Source organism: Hyalella azteca, unplaced genomic scaffold (assembly GCF_000764305.2).
Source record: "Hyalella azteca isolate HAZT.00-mixed unplaced genomic scaffold, Hazt_2.0.2 contig6926, whole genome shotgun sequence".
Classification (NCBI taxonomy): Eukaryota; Metazoa; Arthropoda; class Malacostraca; order Amphipoda; family Hyalellidae; genus Hyalella; species Hyalella azteca.
The window spans coordinates 280120-308061 of NW_025937066.1; the positions used below are offsets into that span (position 1 = coordinate 280120).

Here is a 27942-nt window from a genome sequence, read left to right on the forward strand (position 1 = left end):
AGCCTGAAGCTCGCCAAAGAACGCAGTATAAGAAATGTGAGATCAAGCTTCTTCTCCCAGAGGGTGGTGTCAGTATGGAACAGCCTTCCTGACAGCGTCGTAACTGCCCCCTCTGTGAGCGCTTTCAAGAGCAGGCTTGACAGTTGCTGGGCGGACCGACCGGGCCTTTTCGATCCTGAGTGCTACCATTAGCCTTTCAGTTTGCAGTCACCTGGGGTGCACCATCTGCGCGTGTAACCTAATGGGGGCGGCTATGCTGAGGGTGAACAGGCCTGAGTGCCTACTACACCGACAATTCAATTCAATACTAAAAGTAAGTTTTAGGCTATCTTTACATATACCTATAAATCAATTCGAAATATTCTACCGGCAATGGTAAACAAAATTAATAAAATATGACACAAATGAAAAAAAATTATCAATTTGTTTTCAAAATTTGATCCTCATTTCTATTAAGTTGACCAATAAGATTAAGAGCAATTGAAGGTAAGTGAAATAAACTACGGTTAGTTATGTATAGGTTAAAAGTGCAATTAATATTCAATTTGGTTACGGTTATACTGTGTAAACGAGGTGCTTGAATTACCTCCTTTGTGTAAAAGGTGAAAAATATTATTTTAAATAGTTGGTGCCACCGTGCCAGCACGGCGCACGCCATGGTTAACCGAATAACCGTTAACGCCAATGGTAGCCCTTCGTTGAACCGCTTATTTCTATGCCTAGCTAGCTATCATGCTTTATGTTTTTGGACCTTAGGACGTGCCGGTGCGGCAGGCGCCAGGCGGCAGCCACGGGCTCACAGCAATCGGCATGTCATAATAGAAGTTCCAATCTCTTCTTTCAATAAAATTTTTAAAACTTACCCAAATAAATTTATTCTGAATAAGTCTTAAAATTTCTAACTTGCTAAGATGACAGACAGTTCTTACTTCTAGGTAGCTAGTTCTTTAGAAGTAGAACTGACTTATTGACCCTACCTGTGGGCTGTGTAGTTGTACTCCATGTAGGATAGGTATTGTAACTTTGCAAATGCAGGGGGAAATTTGTCAGCTGTTTTATATGGATACCAAATTAACATATTCTTTAACATACTAGGTAAATTGAGTGCCAAGTTGCCAACTGCCAAGATGGCAAGACCTCTTGAGTCTGACCTCTGACCTCAGAATGTTTTTTTTGATGATTCATTGATTGTCACTGTTGTCTGTCAGTCTGATGTCTGTCACTGTCAAAAGTCAAAACTGTTGGAGCTAATTTTTTTCCTTAATTTTGTATGGGTTCACTGTTCAGCATCATTTTTAATCCAATATTATATATTTACTCTGCCTTAAAGTTAAAGTCTTTGCTAGAACATAAAAAAAAAATGAAAAGAATCTCAGACTGGGGTGAATGACTGACCCCTTACAGTTAGCTAGTTATTTATACAGCAAATAGCATGACTGCATGACTGCTAGGCCTATATAAATGGTAGACCTATAAAAATAATCACTTTTGCCATAAAAGAATGCAGTTGTATTTGTTTCTAGGTTATTGTTTATGAAAAATGATACTTTGATATTTAAATAAAAAAGAAATGTGCAAAGTTAAAAAAATTGGCTGGTTATCGGTTATCACTAAAATGTTGTTTCATGAGCCCTTTGAACCCTTGACTAATCTCACTAAAATTTCTCCAATTTAATTGATCAAAATAATGGGATATCTACAGACTACAGGAACCCCTTTGGTAAGCTACATTGTGGAATATCATGGAAAGTTGACAAAGTTGAGGGATATACCATCAGAGTGATCAGACCCATCTTACATTCTTACTGAATACTGACACCTGCTACTTTTCCAGGTACAGTGTACATATATAATGGCACATAGCATATTGGATCAAAATACCTTACCTAGCAACTCTTCAAATAATTTTGGATTTATCAAGGCCCCAAGGGACCCTTAGGAATTTTTGTTAAATAATTGAAATGGCAACTGGCAAGGCAATCATTTCTGAAATTCTGCCTGGCTGAAGTTAGTATATTATCATGATTAGCATTAATGGCATAATATAATGATATTTGTTGGCACTGACAGGTGGCAGCCACAGGTTCACTGGATTTTTTCTGGATTTTATTGTAGGCAGTGTAGAGTTCAGGTATGGAAGGGTAATATGAACAAGTGCACTTATCACATTGAATCTGTAAATCAAAACTAGAATTTTCATTTATTTAGAGCTAATATTTTTGAATTCTAAAGTTACCATGCTGGATCAATCTTTGATGTATGAAATGGCATTCCTAGATTCCACCCTGCTGATAGTTTTTTTTTTATCTAAAAGTTTATCTAGTTTCCAAGGAGATGCAGATTGTTTTATGAGAGGATCTTCTCTTACCAGGCTGCTATGCACTTGCATATATAAGTGATCATGCTCACATTTAATTTATACTTTTTGCCACTGGCAGCTGCCATTGATGCAATTGTATCCACTCAACAAGTGTCTGTGAACAAAGGCATATGCTTGCAGCCTGCAGGTGACAGTAAGTGTTTATGAACTAACATAATGCTGGCTACTGCCAACAGTGGTGACAGCTGTGGTTGTGCTAGTACACGATTGTATCCTCAGCCATACTCGTATGCATTTTGACCGCCATTGACTGCATTCATTGCAGTATTAGTGACAATGGCCTGCATTAGGTGTTGGCTGCCACCACCCAGTCTGTGTGGTATTGCTTGGTATCAAGATGGTCGTGTATGTACCACATGGTCCATTGATTCCAGGAAGCCCTGTTTGCAAGTGAAAATTCCCCAATATCCTACATTTTCTTAAGTGTGTGGCTGGAGAATTTAGCAAAAATCTGCCCAATATAAAAACCAATATCACCCATGTCCGGGGAATAAATTAAGCTGTGCTTGCTTCTGTTTGTTCATTCCATCTGTGCTTATTAGTTCTATTAAGCAATAAATATTTTATGGGCAAATTTGCTCAAAATTCCTGTCTGCTAAATCTTGATCAATTCTTTTGATTTAAAGCTGAGTCAAGCATATAAAGTACAAGTATCAAGACTATTTTGTATCATAAACACATTTTCATTATTGTATGTTCTAATGTGTGTATGGTAATGCATTCACTTGTCTACATTGTTTCTTATTCATGTTTGGAAAGTGAGCAGTTAGACATTTTAAATTGTTTTGTGTCTCCAAAATGCAATTTTCTCCTGGATAATTACTTGCATTCAGCCTGTATGACATGGGCATATGCAAAGACTTCCAAGTCTAAAAATTATATGCTATATTGGGCATATTAATATTCCCATCTTGTAATTTAGGATCAGAAATTATAAAACTATTGTATTTATAACTAACTTACTTTTTACCCATCAGATAATCATGTGTGATGTCTTCCCACTGTGATCCGTGGTGTGTCTGGAAAGGAAATTTAGTTGTTGGTGTCTGTTGCATTGGTGAGGCTTCCATCACCTGCCATGGTCTGCAATATGTTCCTCCCATGTAAGTTCTCAAACAACTCTAATGCTCCTCTTATATATACGGTACTAAATTCGTGCTAAATTCAAGTTCTTTACAAACTGTAGTTGTCTTCTTTGATCAACTTTGAGATGGCCAAGTTCTAATTTTTTTCTTGGTTCAGCCCTTATCCTTTCTGAACCGCTTTCATACATGAAATTTTTTTGCAATACAGGTGTTGTTTACTAAAATTCTATAGTTTCTCCATTTTCTCATTGTTGACACTTAATGGAGAAGACTAGCTTGTCATGTATCAAATATTTTTGACTCTTGAAATTGATGCTTTCACTTCAAGGTTAGAACTTTTGGCAGACTCGTTGGCATTTAGAATAACCATTTCTTTTTTATTTTGCAGAGGCTCTCAACTGGCCTTTGACTCGACTGGACGGGCAGAGAAAGTGCTTCATGTTATGCTAGGTTTAGACAAGCCTGTTCAGCTGTCACTCATACATCCCACTGCTGTGAACAACAACACAGTCACGGTCGCTACGATTTCTTCAGAAAATTCTGCCTTCAAAAAACTATCAAAAGAATTGTCATCAACCCTATTTGTATGTTGAAGAAAATGTTTATTGTAGATAAAATAATATTTCAAATTTTTATACTTGTGTAATTTCTTGTATGCTATTGTGAAAAGTAGAGTCCTGTTTTTGTAGATCTTATTGTAGAGACTGAAGATAGATATGTGAATATAGAATTTTTTTTACCATTTAATGGATTAGATTGTAGATGGTTGGATTTATTATCAAATTACATCAATATTGTTTGGAGTCTGAAATGGAAAAATGAATTTCGAAGTTTGTTTTTAAAGTTACTACACCAAACAGTAAAGTGAAAACCACCTTAATTCCTTTCCAAGTCTAAACCATACTTACTAAGCTTGCTATCACCCACTTGCATTTACTGCTAATTCTATGGAATTTGTACGAATATAAATTCAACGTATTTTGTGTAACAGAAGTTTTTTATTCTATTTTTGATCGCGCTTTATTCCAGCCACGTGCAATTTGCGGGTTTGTGAGGAGTCCTGGAAATGTCTGCACAGAAGTAGTCATCCTCCCCTCCTGCGCAACCTCCCTGGCGTTTGGTCTTGTTCCCCCAAATTCTTCTGGTACTCAGGATTCCCTTGCCCCTGCTGTCAAATCCATTGATCATCCAGCATCTGTGGGTGTTAATGCAGCGACTCAAGGATGTGGTGAAGACCTTTTCATAATTTTCGTATCAAGAATCAAGCCTCTGCTGATGATGAGCAATCTAGTTTCTCTTGCTGTGAGTTTTTATCTAACAATTCGTTAAATGAAACCTTTAATAATGCGTATAATCTTGGCGAGGTTGATGGCAGATTGTCTAGCATTAAGAAAAAAATAATACAATTACAATACAATATAATAATAACGATAAAATTAATGACATCTTTTGATGTGAAACCGTCACTTAACGTGATGAAAATATCAATGATCTAGATTTTTGTTCTAGGTTAGGATTTAATTCAACATGGGCTGCCTTTATTATTGTATCTGTAGCTTTATATTATGTGTAAGTTGATGAATCTTCCTCTTTTTGTAGGAAATTATTAAGAAGAAGGCTGAAGAAAATCGAATTCAAGACAAACTATTACTAGAATCAGGAGCTTCTGAAGAACCACTTGGAGCTAGGAAATTATCTACTAATTGTAAAAATGAACTTTTGTCCTGTACCCCTGCAAACAAGGTAAAAGTTCAAGATGCAAAGATGTCCCGTCAAACTGTTGATTCAAGCAAGTGCGGTGCGAGTATCAGACCATGTTCTAGCAATTCGCCTGCAACCAAACGTATTACCACAACCAACTGTGATATTCCTAATGTAATGAGAGCTAAAATATCATCGGCAGTCTCTAGGCTAACTGAAGAGACAGACAAAACTCCAATTATGTCTGCTGTTCAACCAGTTGCTGATCCATCTGTTGACGAACATTCAACTGAGACATCCAAGATTGGACAGGAAGTTGAAAAAGTACCTCGGAAGCGATCTTTAGTCAATATGGTTACTAATAAAAATTTTTCCCTTGGTTTGTCATCTGGAAAGAAATCTGTAACTTCAACTAATGAAATGATAATTGAAGACGAGAGCCAACCAGAACCTATTGATGCAGACCACGCAGTTTCGAAAGGAATTCACAATGAAATCCCAGATCCTGATCGCCGGGAAATATCTCATTCCTGTAGACGCGAAAAGCATTACAAAAAAAGGCAGAAGACGGATAAGGAACGGCAAGCAATGGACATGCTAAAAAGAACTTCTCGCACGAAAAAACATCGTCACAAAGAGTCTTGTCCTCGGTACCAGAAAACCGTAATGGATGCTGAGTTTGTGATACCATTTGAAGCATTGCGGAACTGTTCTAATATGCCTGATATTGCTCAGCATAAACTAGAAAATAACTCGTCAGTTGTCCAGAGAGCCCCCGTTTGCTCCATGACTTCCGAGAAAGAGACTAGTAGCTGTATGAAAAATACGCAGGTTTGTCCTAAAAAACGTGACTCGAAACAATATTCAAACTTTGAAAAAGAAAAATCTAGATGCACACGTACAACAACCGAGAAGCCATTCAAAAATTATAGTCACCGAGACGCTGTGATCTCGAAAGGTTCCGAGCCCACCAGAGATGCTCGTAAAATTGCGGAAGTTATTAAAGATTGCCATGGAGTAAAGCAGAAAAGCGTGAATTCACCTCGTACAGGTTCAAAAACTGTGAACATAAATGTACCTAGAGTAAATTTGTTCGAAAAGGGATCAAAGTCCGAGTGCCGAAATTTGCCAGTCGATCCTGCGCCGGAAAGTGGTCCTTTAGAAGACAACAGAGCCGATGAAATGCAAGTCAATACCTCACCGATTGACAGCAAAATTTATCCGTCAAATAAATTCCATCCTGAATCTGACGATAGTTTCAAGGTAGATCATTCTATTGGGCCTCGAGAAAGTAGCAAGTCTAAACTTCCAAAGTCCCACCATGCTGACGTGCTACCATCAAACATTGATAAAGTCCATGTTCCAAATCTGCAAGAATCGTCGAGCAAACTACTCAAGCGGAATGCCCAACAAAATAGTGTCCTCGAGAAGAATATTAGGTGTAGGTTCAGTGGCCCAGACTCCAACAAGGTAACATCGGAAGATCTAACGACTGATTTGCAAAAACATGACTCAGAGTGTTTAAAAAGTGCATCTCCAGACTCGAGTTGGAGTGAACATGAAATTCAGTGTTCTGAGGAAAGAAACACTGTCCAAGGTTTGCGGAAACCTAAAAACTTTGAACATGAAACTTCGAAATTAAAGAAACGTGGTCAATCTGATTCAAAAGAAATAAGTGTCGACTCAGGAGTGTTGTCGATTTCGGATTTGGACTCGGACACCAAAGAACTCTTATCGGACTTAGAATCAAACGAAGAAATCCGCATGTTGTTAACAACTCTAGCATTGCAGGAGGCCTTGGAAACTGAGGAGTCATTGACACGTGCACTCAAGGACATGAATATACCAGACACGGATAAAGATATATTGACGAGTAAAATCAAGCGTCTCCTCTCTTTACTCAGTTCTTCCCCAAAAGCCTGTAATTTAACTCAATTGAAAACATCCAGCTTTGTGACCAATAAAGATTTTACAAAATCAGAAACTTCGATTTCGGAAGATTGTGCGGCGGTGATAGAACTTGAAGTTGATGAGACTGGTAGTGAGAGTTATTCTGTCAAAATGCCTAAGTACTCCTCTGAAAAAATTAAATATGCTTCCGAACAAACTCTCAAAGATGGACTTTCTAAAGTTCGAACATTAGTCGATAAATTTTGCGGAAAACGAAAAGAAGCTACCCCATCGCTTGTATCAAGTCCATTTAAGAAGCTCAAATCGGAGCTAAAATCAGACTTGAAAGTGCCATATGTTTTAGTAGAAGATCTCAATGCAAACGTCAGTACGTACGAAGCATTGGACATTACTGCGGGAGCTGCGAACTTGAGCCATGCAGAACCCTGCTCATTTTCTTCTGTAAGTGACACTGTGAGTCGGAGTGAGCCTGCATCTGCCATCATTAACCGTAGATCGTTTTCCATCGAGCTGCCTCTCGAAGAGAATCGAAATAACTCTCCTGACTTTGAAAACCAAAACGAGCCTCTCGATTTGTCTGTGAGGAATGAAGACGTTTCTGTTAATCATGTTGGGAATTCTTACTCGGAATTTGACTTGGAGTATCCAAGCGGTGGTCATCATTTAGAGTTCCCTCATGATGGATTTGTTTCTTCTGTAACTGTAGGTATGACGAAGGAACCCAACTCTTTCGCTGACACTTTTTTTGAGTGCTCGAACCCACCAAGCATTCTTCGAGATTCCAGCCTTTCAGCAAGCCTCCTTCCAGATATTTCAGCAGCTAAAAAACTTGAGCAATCGAGCACTTCAATAGGAAATATAACGTCATCCGCTCTCGGTCGTTCGGTGCTTGATACTTCAAACGCGTGCATGGCACTTCAGTCTCCTGAATCTGAAACTCATCCGAGTATTAGCCAAACACACACAAGTTGCATCAATGCTGATTCGATGGCTTCTGCGTCAGTCAATTTGAGGAAGGAAGTTCCAGCTAGTGCGGCTCAGGGTGAACAGTGTAGCACGAATAATTCATTTCATGGTGCCCAATACAATGCATTACCAAGTAGCTCTATGTCTACCGCGACGTCAGGAGGCATTCAACAAAACGGGGAAGGCTTCTCGGTCTCGAGCTTAATCTCGTGCATGAGGTCTTTAGACCGAAAAATTTTGGATGAGCACGCTGCACTGCTGAGAAACGATGCTTCTGTTAGAGATGGACTAAATTACTTGACCTCGCTGCTGCGCGCACAGGACCTAAAAGCATCTGGGAATTCTTGCCCTAACACAACTAAAGTTAATTCTTACATTGAGGACCAGTTACTGAAGTTGCACGATGTGCGAGATTCATACCACAGCTCTCTTGATTTAGGAACGGTCGAAGTCGCTAGGTCACAAGCAAAACCGTCATCAATGAAAACTAGTTTCGATGTCGGAATCTGTGAAAAGAGCAAACCGGAGACAGAAATGTCTGAAACGAATAGGCCGAACGTATATCACTCTAACAACTCGTTGTCAACATTCTCTCATCCGTCGTCTTTCTCAGAAAAAGCTGTCAAATCCAGTCCTGGAAATGAGAACATACACATGAAAGACGTGGCTCATTTCTCGAGCAGTTCCACTGTGGTGGGCAAACCGCCACTACCGCCGTGTGGCACCGAACGAGTTGTGCTGCTGCAACGCATAGCGGCAGAGTTGTGTCAGTGGCCGTGCTGCTCTCTGCGCGACGTCGCTGAGTCGACACCCGTAGCAGCTCAACCTCACGCCGAGAACTTGACCAACTGCAAATATGCCAGCATCTTCATGCCTTCTGAAGATGAACGCCAACAATTTCAGGCATTTTATTTATTTTAATTGTAGTTATGTTGATTGTTAATCATATTTATGTATTGAGGGCCAAGATTAGTATAAAAATGGCATGTCTTCTTTTCATTTTTTCAGTGCTGAAAGTTTTGTACAAGATATTTGGTTTGTTCAACATCTTTGTTGTGTACAGCATCTTTGTCTTGTACAGCGTCTTTGTTTTGTACAACATCTTTATCTTGTACAGCGTCTTTGTTTTGTACAACTTCTCTGTTTTGTACAAATTCTCTGTTTGTACAACTTCTCTGTTTTGTACAACTTCTCTGTTTGTACAACTTCTCTGTTTTGTACAACTTCTCTGTTTTGTACAACTTCTCTGTTTTGTACAACTTCTCTGTTTTGTACAACTTCTCTGTTTTGTACAANTTTGTACAACATCTTTGTTTTGTACAACATCTTTGTTTTGTACAACATCTTTGTTTTGTACAACATCTTTGTTTTGTACAGCATCTTTGTTTTGTACAACATCTTTGTTTTGTACAACATCTTTGTTTTGTACAACATCTTTGTTTTGTACAACATCTTTGTTTCGTACCACATATTTGTTTTGTACATCTCTGTTTTGTACAAAATATTTGTTTTATCCATCTTTGTTTGTACAACATAGTTGGTTTGTGCAACATCTTTATTTTGTAAGACGTTTTACAGAAACTGCTGGTGAAGCTGCGGCTGCTGTACCGTCCCGTGTCCAGTCTAATAGAAGATGGAGGCGGTCTGCTGTTGATGAGATCCTCAGCTCTCGCCGCTATGTTGCTCGACGAAGCGTGGAACGCCGTGCTCTGCCATCCGGCCATTAGGTATTCACGCTTTAAAATTGAGACTTTGTATTGAAAATCAATTACATGAAAACTAATTAGGTTCATTTCGGGTGAGCGTTCTTCCGAGTTACCTACAGTTTGACTTGAGACCAAGCCATGTAACGTCTTAAGGCGACGCATTTAAGTAAATTTAATTAACAAATTGGCGGATTATTCGATTCTTATTTCCGCTAGTGTCCGATGTCAATTCACTTGACCTGATAGAGATTGAGGACGAGTCAACATCTGATAGACACTTGATGGATCACGCGATCAAGACCTCAGTAGTGGGCGGAAGCGAACGTAATAAAAGGGCAAGCAAACTTAAGTAAAACCCCCCAGTAGCTGATGAGCACTCCGCGATGTAGCGTGTCGGTAGAGTTCTCCGACCTTACGGTCGATGCCGTAGCTTATACCTCTGTATCGCAACTCTGTAAATTACCACCCCGTATACAAGATACGTTATCTGGACAAGATACGTTATTATGCGTCTTACTTATCCCTCACTACCTTAGTCAACGAAGCCCGATCCTCAGGTAGAGCTTGAAACAATGAGTTCAATATCATAGGTTGTAGTTAATTCACAACCTGTGACACTAGCATCACCTGTCATCCAAATATATATAGTGTTTATACCTTGAACGTGATTTAAAATGAATGTATTTTCTGATCATATGAACTAATAAAAGTGTGTAATTACTGAACTTTGTTCAGAGTTTATACCTACGAAATGGGCGCTCGTCTCATCATGAGCAACCTAACCCCTCGCCTCTGCTCTGGTCAGCTTCTGCTGTTGCATCACACGGCACTTCTTGACTCTAGATTCGGTATTTAAAATGACTAAGAACTGTCTTCTCTACCTTCCAGATAGGAAACACTACTGTTACTAATACTTCTCTACTTTTCTTATACTCAAGAAAATTCTTGTTCCGTTGACTACAATCGTACTTTGCTTAAATACATGTAAATAAACCTCTTTATTGGCTGACGCAAGTCGCGTGAGGAGTCTCAACTAATGAGGAGTTGATTGATTTGCTGAATAAAATCTGGTTTTGCTACCTTAATAATAAAGAAACTATTGATTATTTAACTAAAATCGTGTGTATTACTTGGCTAGTGAGGCTAAAATCTTGACTCTTATCTCTTAACCCAATGGAAATTTTGAGTTATTTTGACATTATTAATCATAATTTATGTGCCTTGCATTGCAGGGTGGATGGTGAGCGACATGTCGAGGGACGTCCTGGGACGACAGCCCGCATACCATCTCATCCTTATCTCCAAGGCCTCCTTGAGGCGATGCATTGCTTTGTACGATAAAGAAGTGACAATTATTTTATTGCCTATATTATCTGCTTTCTGACGAGATCCCACAGAATAATTTTACAATTACCCTAATGTTTTGTATGTGAACTATTATTTATCTTATCATTCCATTTGTGAGATGCAAAAGATGTCAAAATTTTATAGCTTTTGTAAATTGGTTTGTATAATTAATGATTATCTGTTTTCCTTTTTGCTCTCGTAAAGTCGTTCTTAATTTTGATTGCGTTTTCTGCAAGTGTCAACGTATTGCGGGTATCAAAACGTAGTTGAAATGCAACAAATTCATGTCTGAGTGGTTTGAGTTCGTCACGCCGTATGACTAGGCATTATCTTATGTTCGTTTTTAGAATTGGTTTTCAGCTTGGATTTTTTTTTTCTAACATGATACCGTTTACATAGTGAGGTGCATTAACTCGCGTTAGTTTTGTCACAATGATATATCGTATTTAAACTGTAACAACTATTTTATTACCTCTAAATTTACAGTTTTAAGGACTTTCATGAATATAAAATGAATTTTTGATAAATTTATAAAAATTTATTACTTTCTTATATATAGTTATTAGCTCAGTAAGTTGCAGATAAGTTATTATTATAGTTCACCATTATATCGTGTCAAATATCAAATTATAGTTTATCATTATTGTACTTTCGACTCATCGTTTGAGACTGATAGCTTCGATATTGTAAACTCCTGTTCTAGAGCACTGAAGAGCCGACCTTCCAGCGCCCTCGAACGCAGTCTCTTCTCCGCGCTTCACCACAATCTGCGGATGCTCCGACGGTAAGAAAATCTCGCATGATCATTGCCTTAGATAAGAAACCTAGTGTCGTGAAGCCTTGCCAACACTATCGAAAATAGTTGTGAGTTCTTAACTCCATCAGCTACCCACTCCCACTGACGGTTTTTCAAGCCAAACACATTAATTACAGACGAGAAGTCGGCTACTACGCATACTTAAACGTGTTTTGATAGTAACGTATACGACAAGCAACGGTTACTACAAGTCAGATTATTTATAATGCAGTGCGCAACAAAACCTATTGGTTTGACACGCTTCACGAATCTTAGACATTTATACAGGTGGTAAGAACCTGTCGCTTCCCCAATGATAATAACTTGATTCACTTGGTATCATCGAAAACACTGCTGCTCAAATCAAGCTTAACAGAATTCAGAAATATATCTCATCTGCATGACTTATCATCCATATATTTATCTAATTTAGAGTAGTTTTTGAATTGGGGCTTATTTAATAGTATACCGTAAAATGGGGTAACTTTGACCACTTTTTTTCAAAATGATGCCATTTTTTTACTAGATAAGTTAGACTAAAATTGAAACATGCAAAATACAGGTCTATACTCTAGCTTCACTCACCATAAATTGCTGGCTCCTGCCTCTCATAGTTTTGATGTAATTTCAAAAAAAGTGATGGTCTTTGTTACCCCAGCTCTTGGGGTTTCTTTGACCGGGTGGTAAAATCAATTTTATTTTTTGGTAAAATAACTCCAGGTTGTGGTGCATTGTAGTAGAACTCTTCTAGTTACATATGCAAAAGACAAATTTTAGGAAAGTGTCATAGTTTGCAAATGGGGGGCGCCGCCCCCAATGGGCGAAATGTGACCACCTAATGGCAGCCGTGACGGGGTAACATTGACCGGTTTGGAAATTAAGTTAAAATTACCATATATAAGACTCTGTAGAGTCTGAAACATAAAGAAAAAAACATTAATTGGTGTATCAAACATAAAATATGTTAATAGGTATCTATGGTAATTTTAACTTAATTTCCAAGCCGGTCAATGTTACCCCGTCACGGCTGCCATTAGGTGGTCAAAGTTCCCCCATTGGGGGGCGGCGCCCCCAATTGGCAAACTATGACACTTTCCTAAAATTTGTCTTTTGCATATGTAACTAGAAGAGTTCTACTACAATGCATCAAAACCTGGAGTTATTTTACCAAAAAATTGTGTTGGGTACTCCGACAGGCTTTAAATAATAGCTCTTTTTCGTGGGTCACATTATTAATTTTTTAACCTATTAGATATGCAAACTTTTTAAATCTTTCTATTGTGTTACGTAGCCTCAGTATTAGGCCTTTGATGGCCATTGATAAAATTTTTCTATGTCAAATCGTTTTTGAGTTTTGGGGGTTTTTTGTTAAAAAAAACGTTAAAGTGGTCAAAGTTACCCCGCCGGTCAAAGTAACCCCATTTTACGGTATAGTGTTGCTGTATATAATAGTCGTAAGAAAGTTCAGTAGTCTACAGGCATATTATTTGTGTGAACCTGTTGACGGGTGAATGTGATTACCCACCTCTCTCATCAGCATTAATACATTTACTGATTTAATGATCTTTTTTTTAAATTGAAGCATCTTCATACTATATTGTGTCGTTGAAATGTATTTGTGTGAACCATTTTAGCATAAATGTGGTTAGCCCGCACTTATCCACTCTAAAGAGCATTATCTTTAGTTATAATATATTGTATCAGTGAACTGCATTTTGTCTATGTGAATAGGTTGAGCATGAATGTGGTTAGCCCGCACTTCCTAACACTCACGTACACATCATTAGTTATAATATATTGTATCAGTGAACAGAATTTTGTTCATATGAAGAGGTTTAGCATGAATGTGGTTAGCTCGCACTTCTCGACACTCAAGTACACATCATTAGTTATAATATGTTGTATCAGTGAACAGCATTTTGTCCATGTGAATAGGTTTAGCATGATGTGGTTAGCCCGCACTTCTCGACACTCAAGTACACAACACTACCTTGCAGGGGCGTTGCTGGCGGGTTGGTGCGCGTCGTAAGCGAGCTGAGTGACGACGCTGCCAGTCTGCCACAGCTGCATCGAACCTTACACTGCGTCCACAAGAAAGCTCTTCTTCTAACTGGTGAATCGCCAGAAGTAGTCAATTTAAGATATATTTTTCTTCTGTGAAAAGTTTTTACTGCATCAACATGAACCCATGCTAATCGCGTGAGCCTTCGACACATTTTTCTGGTATTATAGGATTATACTATATGCTATTATAGGATTATATTATACTCTGAATGTAATTTCATGTTAACTGTGGATTCGACTTTCTTCATGCATTTTTATAGCTTTGTAACATCTTCTGCAGGCGCCCGTTATGCCAATGAAGCGGCAATGCAAAAGCAGTTCTACCGCACCGTAACGCTTTCCACTTTATGCCCGCCACTGGACTCCCGTGTTACACCTCCGTCGGTTACATTGGATCCGATTCTCTCCTCTTCTTGGCCTCTTTTATCAGAAATCCCTGCTATGTCGGCCTCCAGCGCCAACGCTTTGGCTTCAACATCTTTGCATCAAGGATACTTCTCCTGTAGTAACATAAAGGAAGCACCTCGCCTACAGAAATATATGGCGTCATCCATGGAGCCTACGACATCTACTGTTGGTGATGCACGAACAGCAATCGACTGTCATGACACAGGAATACCCTCAGGATTTGACTGCCTTGCTCCGCACTTACAATTTTCCAGTCATCTACACAAAACTTTAGAAAGTTGTGCATCTGATCCTTCCTTAGTCACAAAATTACAATATAGTGACAATAGTCATCTTCCGGCGCCGGATCAAACATTCTACCGTTCTCCTCAATGTCTTCCATATCCAATTCTTGACGATGCTGCCTCTGGTTTTCCCGACTTTCAGTTACCAACCTCATGCTACGGTTCATCAGCGTTGCCCGCTACAAGATGTACTGAAACCAAAAAAGTATCGATTCCGGCGAGCTTGGAAAATTCAGATCGTCCGATCTCAACTTCTTTGTTTGCTGATGCTAACGAAAATATAATTTGCAATGAAAATTTGCACTCAATGCCGTATTCTTCTGCGACGACATCAGCTGCAATCCGCTCTTTTCAGCCCTCCATCGTACTTCCAAAGGTGCCAGTGGTTGAGGGGAAAAATTCAACTTCCCGTAATGTCTCCAGTTGGTGTCTGTAACTCCTCTTGTTTGAGCTGATGGAAATATTACCCTTATACAATTATTTTTGCCATTCCTTACTATTAGACCGTTAATACGTTTTACCTTTCTTGGATACCAAGTATTGCGACAATCAAGTTATTAAATTGACGAATTTACAAATACTTCGAATGTGAATGGCTTCAGATCGCCAAAGAATCGTCATTTGTTCATAAAATACGTTCATTTGAGGTTTCATGGTGCATTTTAAATTGAAATGAAATATTTGTTAAGGTTATTGTTTTCAGGAAACTTTGGCTGGGTGTCCTTCAGTGCAGAGCCCTAGCATCACGTCCTGCAAGGTGAGCTCGCCAGGACCTCAGTCTTGCAGCTCTTCCACGGAGTTAGCCAACCGTATCCCCGCTGCCTGCCACCCTGCATCCATCGAGAAAAGTGTACCTGTTGTAGATTTGGTCTCTGTGCAAAGTAAAGAAGAGCCCACGGAAACCCCTCTTTTCAAAACAGAATATTTCATAGATCCACAAAAAAACGAGTTCTGTCGTGATTCCAGTCAATATGCCATGAAAGAAGAAAAAAAAGTTGATGCTGAAACTAATGATGATGATATAAATCTTCGATAATTTAGTTAATAAGCCAAATTCAAACTGCTTCAAGTCATTGAAAGCAAACGATATGTTTTGCCTCACGTTCGAGAAAATACTTCTTTTCTCCTGCATGAATAGCTTGATTTTATTTAGCGCTCTTCACTAGGATTAATACGGTCATTGCAACGTGCGATGTAAACCAAGTTTGAATTACAGTTGTGACTTGCTTCACAAAAAGGAGGTTAGCAAGACCGATGCTTTTGTATCGTATTTTTTTCTAAAGAGGTGCAGCGTGAAGCTGCTCGTTGCACCGACATGTCCTCGCCCACTGTATTTTAAGTTGTGCTCAATTAGGTCTTGGAGATTTTCCTCTCGTATGAATCGTATTCCGTTATAATTCGTCTATTCACTTTGATACTGAACAATATTTATTTGGCATGAAATCCACCAAACAAAATTAGGTACAAGCGCATTGCTGCTAAACGATTGGGAGAAGTTCTCTGCCGATTCCCCCTCTCTTTTACCAGCAATAGCTTCTATTTTCCTTCACTTTTCGATTGCAAGGCAATAAAAATTCTTACAATTTTGGAGGTTTATCATCTGAGCACAGTGCAAGGAGGGTATCTTACTACCTGTTTCTAGCTCTTATCTGTTCTTCAGGCAGAGAGCTACTCTTTCAGTTACCGTCCGATTTCATCTGAGGTTAGCAATAGTTACTCATACAAATTTAATTACTACCGGCTATTGTTTCCTTGGGGCTCTTTTAAAAGTATTTTGATTGCCTAGACGTTATTGTGTTTAGAATAACGGAAAAAGATGATTATTTTTCACATTTCAACATATTTCTCGTCAATGCCACGATTTAACTCCGTTCTGTAACACGCCGTTCAACTCCGTTCTGCATTTCTTTGACGAGAACAATATCGCCTGATGTGTTTCTGACTATCTTCGTTCTCGTTCTATACACAAGCTATCCATCTGGTTTCAAGGGCAGATGTTTTGTACTTTTCACGTCAATTCATGATGAATATTATGATCAATGTTTTTGCCTGCCCACTATTAGGAAACTTACTTCTCGAACTTTAATTATCATCGCTCTATTATTCTGACTTATCGAGTGCACTTCTTATCTGTTCTTCCTTTAGTCAATTTTTTTTGTGTGCATTTAGAGCTTTGTTCTATGCTACGCAAGCGTAAGATATCATCGCGTTACTCCCTTGCACTTGCATTGCCCAGCTGTCAAGTGTTGTGCAGACGAGAACAAAGAATGATGAGATATTTTTGCCGTCATGAACGGACTGACGACAGCTTCATCATTAATTGATCTGCGAGCGTGTTTACGGTGAACGATTTGATGAACTCTGAGTGGATTGTTATTCGTGGTTGTGTTGTTGTGTGGGTATAGTTTGCTCGAGCTTGAAATGGAATGCATTCGTGTGAAGGTAATTTCCACTGCTTCAATTATTTCAGTTTGATTGGTTGAAATATTGTTGCGTTGTGGTTGTGTGACAGTAACATAAACAGTCGCCACTATTTCAGTTTGATAAATTAGATAATTGTTGCCATGTTTTCGTAATAAAGGAAAGCAAGCGCTAACAAAAAACACCTCGGGTGACTCGGTGAATCTAAAGAGTTGGAGTATTACCTATTTTCTGTTGCATTTTGAAGTTATTTTCTGTTTTGTTGCTTCGTTTTTAATTTTGATAATAACTTGAAATTGGTATTAATTAATAAATAATGAATAGTTATCTAATTATTTCTCTAAATATCCCGCGAATCTGGAAGTTTATCTCCTACGACAATGAGAAGACTGGCAGTTTCATCGATTTATTGGTGTTCACTGACTTATTGAAATAGCAAGTCATGGTACTGATCGATGATTTATCCAAAATTATCTATCAAATTTAGCAGTAATCGAGTGCGAACCCCGTAGGTCTTCTGACGCGGGTATCCTAGCGTACCATTGCATATTTTATTTAGTTCCAAGGGACTCGTTTAGTTCCAAAAAGCGTGATGTGTAACAGAGCGGTATCCGAAAACTGTTCTAAGTTTAGAGGGCTTCCTTTCTTCGTTTTCTTGTGCGGGCTGCCAATTTTTCTGCCTGGGACGCTTTGAGTTGCCGCTTTGTATAAAAACTATGGTAAAAAGCCAAACGAGTTAGAAATCTTTATTAATTTGTAAGCATTGAACAATTAAAGAGCGTTGAATTAACGGTGTTATTGCACAACCGACAATATTTTTGGGCAATCTTCTGCGTGCTGAATTACATACAACACGAACTATTATATCACTTATTGAAAAAACTATCTATCGTTTTATTCTTTTTATGTTCCGGAACAGAGATTTTACGTTTTTTATTTTGTCTCGTCAGTTCTGTATTACTAGAAAAGGCTCGATCTTCACCGGCGGCTGTGCCACCGAGTTGCTTCTGAAGATCAAAAGCCAAGTGGTAGTCCGAGTGTTCAGCGAGATCTGAGAAACTGATGCGCTCACCGCAAAGTTCACATTTCGTTGAACATTCTTCTTCGAATTTATTGTTCACGTCCAAGTCTATTGTAGTAACAGTTTTAACAGGCTTATTGGACTTGACATTGTCAGTTGGAAGGCTTTCCAATCTAGTAGGGGTGATAGCATTCGCCTTGAAAAGAGATTTCGTTTGTATGTATGGTCTAAAATCATTAATTTCTGTGCAGTTTGTAGAGCCTTGATTTGAAGGTCCGGCTGACGCCTCTGATGGGTAGGTCACATTTGTTGTACGCGGTGTTTGATCTTTCAAATATCTCATTATTCCTGTTGCCGATCTCGTTTCCGTTGCCTTGTTTTCTATTAAAGGTGTTCTATTCTCCGTAGACGCGAGTGATTCGCCGATGAAATTATGGGTGCGATTACCGCAATTTTCCACTTTTTTCATGAACCGCCTGATGCCCGTTTCATTTAATGCTGGCTTACCGACCCTTTCGGCTTTGTGTTTCATCAAGGCTAGTTGGACAGCTTTCCTGAGATCAACAGGAAGATGAGGTAAAATAGATTCGTCAACTTCGTCCAGATTCGGAAAGAGTTCTTCAACACTAACCCTGCCATCTGTAACCACATTAACCACATTGCGAGTGGTTAGAGAAGAACAGGCTGTTGGTAAATCAAGAGACAAGTTTTCTTCATTTGCTTTAGAAGAAACGACATCGTAATTGACACAGCTAGTTTCTTCTATTCGCTTTGCAATAAGGTGAGTCATGTCTTGATCGACTAAGCTATCAGCGCCAAGCAACGCATCAGCTTTATTTTTATTTTGGCCATCATATTGAATAAGCTCATCCTCATCATAGTCTGTAGATGCATCGTATTCCGCTGAGCTATCGAGATCATCACATTTTTTTGCAGGCGTAGAAGAAGTCAAGATTTTTTTCGTTTTGAGGTCGTTGGATAACTTTATCTCCTCGTCATCACTGTCTTCAAGCTCTTGCACTAACATACTAAGAGCTTCGCAACTATCGTCATCAGATTTCCCTAAACTGTTGATGGAAGTTATGCTATCTTTAACTGAAAGGCCACTACTACGACTCATTTCTTTCCTCATGATGAAATTTCTGAAGAAAGAATTTTTCTCACCACTCGCATTTACTGCAGACGTTGATTTAGTGGTGGCTGTTGATGTTGAAGCTCGTGATTCCTTCGCATCCTTAACATCTTTGAAGTAGTTCATAATGCCATGCAATGGTTTCTCATCATTCTTCTTAGTACTAACTTCTGCTTTATTCTCAATATTCTCACGATTATTCTCAGTTTCACACTGAGCTGTTGAGTCCATATCGATGTTGTATTTAACATCGTTCTCAGCGCCTGTAGAAGGTCCCGCATCTTGACTCCTACTACGTCGATGCGCTGCTTTCTTGAACATGTCCGATATGGATGGCATTCCGGACGAGAGAAAATCGTCAAATTTTCCGGCCGATAGACCGATGTTGAGCAGTGGCGGGGTCCTGAGAAATAAAAATACCCCATGAAATCAATCGATTAGCTGGGTGTGAGGTCTAAACAAGTTAATCTGGAATATAATTTCAAATGAAATAACTTGATATGCTCATCTCTTAAAACTTAAATGATTATTATTAGGAGTATTAAAAAGTTGGAAATTTCGTTGCCGCGAAGAGGCCTCTTGCAATTACCTCAAAACCATCGAGTGGGTTTTTGGCTGGTATAAGACATGAAGCTTAGACAATTTCAATGCGTGTAGTCAACGTTTCAAGCGCGTGATCTCTCTTTTACTGTTCCGTCCATTCTATCCTATTAGCTTGGACACGAGCACCAAATTAAATCATCCTAATTAATTATTTATTAAATAATTGAAAATTTGGAGGTTTAGGGTGTATCGTTATATAATTTACCACAAGTCTCCACTCTTGGCCGTGTTATAAGGCGCGAGGATCGTCATGGTGACGGTGGCTATGCGCTCAGGTGCGTAGGATGGCAACGGACACGACCGAGTGCCGCTGTTGGCACCGTAGCTGTTGTTCTGATCCTGCCCCCCACCAACACGAAAACTTACGGTCAACGTGCGGGCTACGCGCTTATTCTGCAAAATATTTATTTCAGGAGACATTCATTTCTTTGCATTTGTGAATACATCTAACAAATGACATGAAATAATTTTGAGTACACGATTATTTTAACCACGGTGTCCATCGTGCTCTAATTTCGAAAAATGAATGAAAAACATAAAAGCCACACCTATTCTGGTCAAAGTCAAGTGGTGCCAAAAAAATAGAATTGACAACAAGAATATAAGGAACAATTTGAAAATGCATTCGGATATATAATACGTTTTTGAAGTCGAAAATTTTTCGCTTCACATCTTTCCGGTAGCTTTGCATTGTGAAATCGAATGTTTTCAAGAGGCCATTCAACCATCCCTTACCAATTCTTGGTCCTCCACGAGTCGCTCGCCAAGCTCCTCGGCCAAAGCTCGGGTCCACTCTGCCACTCTGGCTCGAGTTCGCAGGCTTTCACGGCCCAGGAAATTCTTGCTGCAGCCCACGCTTTTAGGCAGCTGTCGGGCAACGACTGCCTCATTGTCACGACCTTGGCCCAAGTCGTGCAACCATTTCCTGCGACGTCAATTTTTTGCGAATCAGATGTAATGCTTATACGAGCTTCTTCCGTAAATTTGTGACGACATCATTTCTGCCGACTAAACTTATCATTGCTCTCTAAGTTTAGTTTAGTTGCTAAATGTTTACTAGCGCTTCAGCTATTTAGCTACATTGCTCTCTAAGGGAAACGACGAAATAATTGTCAGAAATCAACAATTACTGCTGCAGTTGATGAGTAAACAATTCAGCCACTGGACATGATTTAAAGGACGCATAACTTACGCTGTTTTATCATCAAAGCGAGACAGAAGAGTTGAAAGTGACAGCCCGCTTAGATCAGCCATGGTTTTGCATCCAAGTTCAGATTGCAAAGTCTGACCAAGTTTTCCACCTAAGTTTCGCACCTGTAAATTTGTTAATTTAATAAACAATAGTAACAAAAAAATAAGTTAGAAAAGCATCAATGAGTGAAGCAAAGAAAAAATTGGTTCTAAATCTTGATTATTTACCATAAGCTGCGAAAAAAAAAAATAAGATGAAGAGCTGATCTTCACCAGTAATTAGAATTTCAGGAGGCCGTAACGAAAAAACGCGCCAAAATTTGAACATGGAAAATGTACCTTGTAGTGTACATGGAAAAATTACCTTGTAGACCGCAGTGTCACGCCATAGCTCGGCCACGCCCTCTTGTGGGAGCACAGTTTGCTGGTTAGGTTTATGCAGCCCACACACCAGCTTAGCGAGAACCTGCACACAATTAGTTAATGATTACAAATTATTCAAGTGCACATGAAATATTTCAATTAAAAAGAATTCTTGTAACTTCGGGGTATATAGACACGCCAAATAACAACAAACGGCTGGTGCAGATAAGTCATGTTGATTCAGGCAGCGCATAAATAAAGATTAGTAAGGACTTGAATAAAAATTACATAAATAATATAAAAAATTTCAACATAAAATAAAAAAAACGAATTATGGAACGAGTGTCGTTCAATTTTCTTTGCATGCTAGCAATTCGAAGAAATAATTCACGCAATTATTGAATAAGCAACGGGAAATACTAATAATTTGACTCTAAATCAAGGGTTAAATTTAAGAATTCTCTACACTGTCTCGCGAATCTTGTCCTAAATATATAGAATACGCAAGACAATGCACCTTATTATGCGCTATGCCTGCGGAACACTTGAAGCCTGTTTCCTTCAGCACCGCGGCGCGGATCTCTTCACACAAACGCGCGGCTACAGCCAAACGCAGCCCGTCGCTGGCGGCTGAGGAAAAGCATGCGAGGAATACCCACTATAATTGAACATTATTTTCCGGAAAGTTAACATGACTATTTTAATGTACTAATAATTTTAAAATTATTACTTATAATTTGACTAGTGTGCACACCAAGACTGCCAGTGAAAAAAATACGCATCACGATAACTGCACATTATTTTTTCTAGATAGTTAAAATAAACGAATGCGTTTTTAAATGAAAAGCCAAGATTCTCAACATAGTGTTACACTTCAAACTGCTTGAACATATTCCCTGTATTTAAAATGCTCATAACTTTAACCTATTTGTAGATTTTAAAAGATGTAAAGAATTTCATTATTTCCCGAATATATCATTGAATAATAATCACTAGATTAAATCTATTTGTTGAACTTCACAAACAACTGTTTGTCGTTTTCATCGTAATAGTCACTGTCAGCATCGATTCTCACCAAAACCACATTCGCCGTTGGTGTCGGATGACGTACCAGGATTGACACATGAAGTCGATGCTTCATCAACAGTTTCGTTCAAATCCTCACCGTCGTCATCAAATGTGGAAGAAGTCTTTAGATCCAGGCGCAAATTTGCGAGCCATGACGACAGTCCCTGAACGCGTTCAGCTGTCAGGAAGATTTATCTCAACAGAAAGAAATACGAATCCATCTGGAATTTCAACATGGTTAACTTTGACATTGATGCAAAATAACTGGAATCCCCAAATTTATTGCCCGTTTCACAGAACATCTATCGATACAGAATCACTACTTCTAATAATACCGTAAAATGCACGAGAAAATGGTAATCTCACCCTCTTTTTCAGCTGGTGTCTTTTCCATCTCTAAGACATCAAGAGCGCCTACAGGAGGATCTGTTTCCTCTGCTGCAGTAGGATCCTTATTTTTAGCCTCATTTTCCATGTTATTGAGCTCCTCTCGATCAGGTATACTGGTCGGAACTTCATTTATTTTCATTATTGTATTGCCGGGATCCTGCACTTCTCCAGGCCTCCAGTCGGACACAGCAGTCGTCTCTAGTTCGTACTTCCTCCGTTGCTCGTCCTCATGCAATGCATATATATTATCAACTGGATTGGACAGTGGGAGCTGCACCCACGTTGAAGGCAGCTCTTCCAGTGTAGGAATGATAGAAATAAGGCCAGAGTTTTTGTCATTACACAATAAAGTTCGATTGTTCGTGGCTACATTACTGCTGCCATCAATTTCAACGTTAGGCACACCAATTGCATGCTTTTGGTCTGGATCGTTAACGACAGATTTTGACAATTCATTACAAGTTTCGCCCCCGTTCTTATATTTTTTTATTATGTCGTCAACCACCTGAGTGACGTCGAGATACGCCTCGTCTATGCTGGCTCGCTCTACCAGTTCACTGTACTGGCACATCACGTCCAGCACTTCCTTCCCAGCGTTACGATACCTGCAACAAATAAGCACATCACTAAAGAAAGAATATTGAACCTAAGGTTTCACGATTTAAAAATCTCCGTAGTATAATAATGTGTGTACTTGAACTAATAATTTTATGCTAGCTTCAAAAATAATCCAATCCAGAAAATATTCACTCACTTTCATTGACTAAAAATTTCGGAACCCGAAAATCATGAATGTCATGCGTATTATGCCGATAATTTTACGAGTTTTTTTAGAGTTAAAAGATTTTTCCGCTCTTTCGTCAAAAATAAAGAAAGCTATCGCGAAAGCTCAAAATAAAACTCGAACCTAGCAACCATCTAACTAAACAACAAGTTTTCTATGACTTTGGTTCATTCAACTTCATTGGTTTATTTTTCCGACTTTCTAGCGGCAAGGCTGTAAGGATCAAAACCTAATCGTCGCGTTCATTTTTTTAACCAATTTCAAGTGAGCAACCATATTATTGTGATAGATTTAGTCATATTGATATTCAAATTTCCGTCGACAATAATAATATCGCCATTAGTTACTCATATTTATATTGACAATAATAGTATTGTCATTAATTACTCATATTTCCATTGACACCAATAATATGATCATATATTACTCATATTTCCTTTGAAAATAATCGTTTTTTCATTAATAATTGCTCATATTTTCATTAACAATAATCCTTTTGTCATTACTAACTCATATTCCATAGACAAAAATGGTATTGTCATTAATTACTCATATTTCCATTAACAATAATAGGCCCGACGCAAAAGGTTAGCCCCACCTCTTTAAAACATCATAACACATCGAGTTTTGCCAGTTTTAACGTGCAAATGGTGGCAAACGATTTGTCTTGCGCTCTGCAATCAATAGCAGGTGAAATTTGGTGAAAATTTCAATTATATACTAGCGGAAAAATCAAGCGGTCCGTGTTTTTCCACCGACACAAAAGGTTAGCCCCACTTTGCAAGTTTGGCGCTCCTGCGGGCAGGACGCAGCGTAGGCTCGCTGCAAAGGGTGCGTTCATAGCGTAGTAGTTGTGCACGGATCTTACGCTCACCTAGGCAAGAAATGGGCGCGGGAAAGCCTCTAACTGAATTTCAGAAAGTTGCCATTCAAGCCCTGATGGCGCTGCCTGAGGGCGAGCGTCCTAGCCTGCGTCAAATGGAGGCACAAGTGGGGTGTAGCCGCAAAGCCATCTCCAACTATCTCAAGGACCCCGTGAACTACGGAAAGCGGCACACCAAAGGCCGCCCCAAGAAGATGTCGGCCCGTGATACGCGTCGCCTCTTCCGAGTTGCGGCGCCCGGCGACTTGAGCGCGCCCAAACTAGTCCAAAAGTTGGAGCTCAATGTCTCCAAGTCCACCGTCTCTCGCACCCTCGCGTCCTCCGGCATCTTCCAATACGTGAAGATGAACAAGGCCCCCCAATTGACCGAGGCTCACAAGCATGCCAGGGTCGCCTGGGGCACAAAGTATGCAAGTACTAGTGATGACACCTGGGCCAAAACCATGTTCTCTGATGAGAAGAAATGGAATTTGGATGGCCCAGATGGTCTGAAGTACTACTGGCATTGCCGCAGGAATGATCCAAAGGCAGCTTTTAGCCGCCAAAATGGCGGGGGCAATGTTATGGTGTGGGGGGCCTTTCATGCAAAAGGGACGAGCGAGCTCGTCTTCCTCGAAGGCAACCAGTGCGCGGACGACTATGTCCAAACGCTCGAGGACCATCTACTTCCCGTCATCCGCCACCAAATTCGCCGCGGCGCCATCTTCCAACAAGATAATGCATCACTCCATACGGCGCGTACGACCAAGGCCTTCTTCAAGCGTGCCAAAATCCGGGTTATGGACTGGCCAGCCAAGTCCCCCGATCTGAATCCCATTGAGAACGTCTGGGGGTACATGGCTGGGATCGTCTACGCCTGCGGGAAGCAGTATGACACGAAGGAAGAACTCGAGTTGGCCATTCAAACCGCCTGGTCCAATCTGGACCCCAACTACCTCCGTAGATTGTCTCAGGGCATGAAAAAGCGGTACTTGGATGTCTACAAAGCCTACGGGGAGCATATCGGTAAATAACCTTTAGTTTTGCAGCTGACGTATGTTTTGTTTTGCCTAAAATGTCAAAGTGTACAAAGTAGGGCTAACCTTTTGCGTCGGTGCAAAAACAAGAGTTTTTCATTTTCTCCGTTACTAATTACATTTTCACTACAGTCTATTGTATTTTGATTACTGAGACCAAGACGATTCATTTGCCACCATTTGCACAATAAAACTCGCAAAACTCTATGTGTTATGATGTTTTAAAGGGGTGGGGCTAACCTTTTGCGTCGGGCTGTATGTTCATTAATTACTCATTTTTCCATTAACAATAATCGTATAGTAATCAATTATTCATATTTCAATGAGCAACATCCCACTTAACTAACTTGCTGAGGTTGGCTTTATTCCGCTGCGTGGGCACCTGCACCAGCGTGATCTCAGGACACGCAGCCGTGGCGTCCGTGCCGCGCATGCCGCGCTTCACGCCGCACGCGCGAGCTTCATAGTTCACCGCAATGATCCTTGGTGCAAAACAAAATCTTTATTCTGGAATCTAGCAATAAAAAAATTAGGTTACAAATGTTTATTATAGCACCAAAAATATACTCGGGTTAAAATGATCTGGGTAATTCGAGGACCGTTTTGATTACTGTACTTCAAATCACGAATCGGGCAGAAGTGATGACGGTATTATATATACAAGGTATGGCAACAAAACTCTATGGGGTTTTCCCATAGGCGCTAATAAGTAAATTATGTAAGCGTACTCTGTACACATCATGAATCACCAATTCGCAAAGATTGTCTCGAATATTGAAAACAGACTGGTAGAATAAGTGAATCAAGGTTACAATTCTGGAGCATAGTAAAACTTTCGTTTTCTTACACGTGCTTATAAGTAACAAGTATTTCACTCGTAAGTACACTGTACACATCGCAAATCAACAATTCGCTAAGATTGCCACGAATCTTGGAAGAAAATTTTAACAAATAAGCTAATCAAGGTTGACATCAATCAAATAAGCTAATCAAATAAGACATCAAGGTACTACACAACATAAATCAGCAATTCGCTAAGATTGTCGCTAATCTTGGAATAAAAGGTTCATAAATAAGCTAATCAAGGTTGACATTATCATCAAGGTACACAAAACAAATCAGCAATTCGCTAAGATTGTTACTACGAATCTTGGAATAAAGCGTTCAAAAAAATGCTGATCAAGGTTGACATTAACATCAAGGTACACATCGCAAATCAGCAATTCGCTAAGATTGTTACTACGAATCTTGGAATAAAACGTTCAAAAACAAGCTAATCAAGGTTGACATTGACATCAAGGTACACATAGCAAATCCGCAATTCGCTAAGATTGTCACGAATTTTGGAAGAAAACGTTTATAAAATAAGCTATCTAATCAAGGTTGACATTGACATCAAGGTACACATCGCAAATCAGCAATTCGCTAAGATCGTCACGAATCTTGGAAAAAAACTTTAACAAATAAGCTTGTCAAGAAAAATAATTGTCAAGAATCTTGGAAAAAAACTTTAACAAATAATAAATAATGAGGTTGACATTGACATCAAGGTACACATCGGAAATCCGCAATTCGCTATGATTGTCACGAATCTTGGAAGAAAACGTTCAAAAATAAGCTAATCAAAGTTGGAATTGGTCACTAACCCGCCACCGCGATGCGTGTTGTACTGCACGACGGCCGCAGGTCTGCCGCGTATGGCGGGATGGTCGCGCTCTTCCACCTGCACGTAGAAGCAGTCCATGTCGACCAGCACCACGATGCGTTCACGAGCGGGGCTCCGAGCCATGACCTAAAGCTGGCAGTGATGCAGTGCACGAAATATAACTTGCTTTTTTGGAAATCTGTGCTGCAAGAACAAAAAAGTATAACTTTTTTAAAACAAAAGTAAACAGTAAAATAGAAGTGGCATATGTGAGGGAAACATTAATCCCAATCTCGTGTAATGACTCGAAGTATCTATTTTTAGGAAATGAATTCCAGCTAGTCGATAAGATTTAAAATCTTACCGAGACGAGTATAATCCAGCCCAAAAAGTAGACAATAACTACATTTATGTAAGACTAATCAATTTGTTTTCTATCCAATTTTCACCGTCAAAGCTTATGAGCGTCTCCCGCTATAATTTTTTCCGAGCATTAATTGCTAGGCTTGCTCCTTGTACATTCAGTGCTGCTGGCTAGCGCTTCAGTTCCGCATATCATGAGTACAACGCAAGCGGTAACTAACAGCCTTCATTAAACCATCTGCACGCTTCAGCTGCCCCTATCCATGTCAACGCAGATGCTTTGACACCGCTTCCTAAAATGCCTCCGTTTAATCACCTCTTGTAGTGCAATTTAAAGTTTATGCCGAGGTAATTCCAGAGCGATCGATGGCTCAATCACTCTTACACGGAATTTAAAAATATTTTTAACCCGGA

General features: G+C 39.4%; 2 protein-coding genes across 5 annotated transcripts; one reads left to right on the top strand and one right to left on the bottom strand.

The window, feature by feature from the left end:
* The first annotated feature begins 539 nt into the window (after positions 1 to 539).
* LOC108680224 lies at positions 540 to 17357 on the top strand. 2 transcript variants are annotated; one of them, XM_047881049.1, is made up of 12 exons: positions 540 to 602; positions 3358 to 3483; positions 3854 to 4049; positions 4495 to 4767; positions 5065 to 8946; positions 9622 to 9770; positions 10485 to 10597; positions 10982 to 11081; positions 11800 to 11880; positions 13890 to 14005; positions 14237 to 15039; positions 15352 to 17357. In XM_047881049.1, the coding sequence occupies exons 2-12, from the start codon at positions 3371 to 3373 to the stop codon at positions 15682 to 15684; spliced, it is 6159 nt and encodes a 2052-aa protein (XP_047737005.1). In that variant the 5' UTR covers positions 540 to 602; positions 3358 to 3370; the 3' UTR covers positions 15685 to 17357. The 2 variants fall into 2 exon arrangements, with proteins under 2 accessions (XP_047737005.1, XP_018024498.2); XM_018169009.2 differs by having other exon boundaries at positions 14237 to 15024.
* Positions 17358 to 17802: 445 nt separating this feature from the next.
* On the bottom strand, positions 17803 to 27422 carry LOC108680237 (DNA polymerase eta). 3 transcript variants are annotated; one of them, XM_047881051.1, is made up of 10 exons: positions 27167 to 27422; positions 25868 to 26002; positions 22814 to 23442; positions 22545 to 22625; positions 21897 to 22009; positions 21381 to 21482; positions 21018 to 21139; positions 20561 to 20750; positions 20031 to 20218; positions 17803 to 19625 (listed from the first exon to the last, which is right to left on the bottom strand). In XM_047881051.1, exons 1-10 carry the CDS (start codon positions 27307 to 27309, stop codon positions 17936 to 17938), a joined length of 3393 nt encoding a protein of 1130 aa, XP_047737007.1. In that variant the 5' UTR covers positions 27310 to 27422; the 3' UTR covers positions 17803 to 17935. The 3 variants fall into 3 exon arrangements, with proteins under 3 accessions (XP_047737007.1, XP_047737006.1, XP_018024513.1); XM_047881050.1 differs by having other exon boundaries at positions 22491 to 22625; XM_018169024.2 differs by having other exon boundaries at positions 22455 to 22625.
* Between the last annotated feature and the right edge of the window lie 520 nt (positions 27423 to 27942).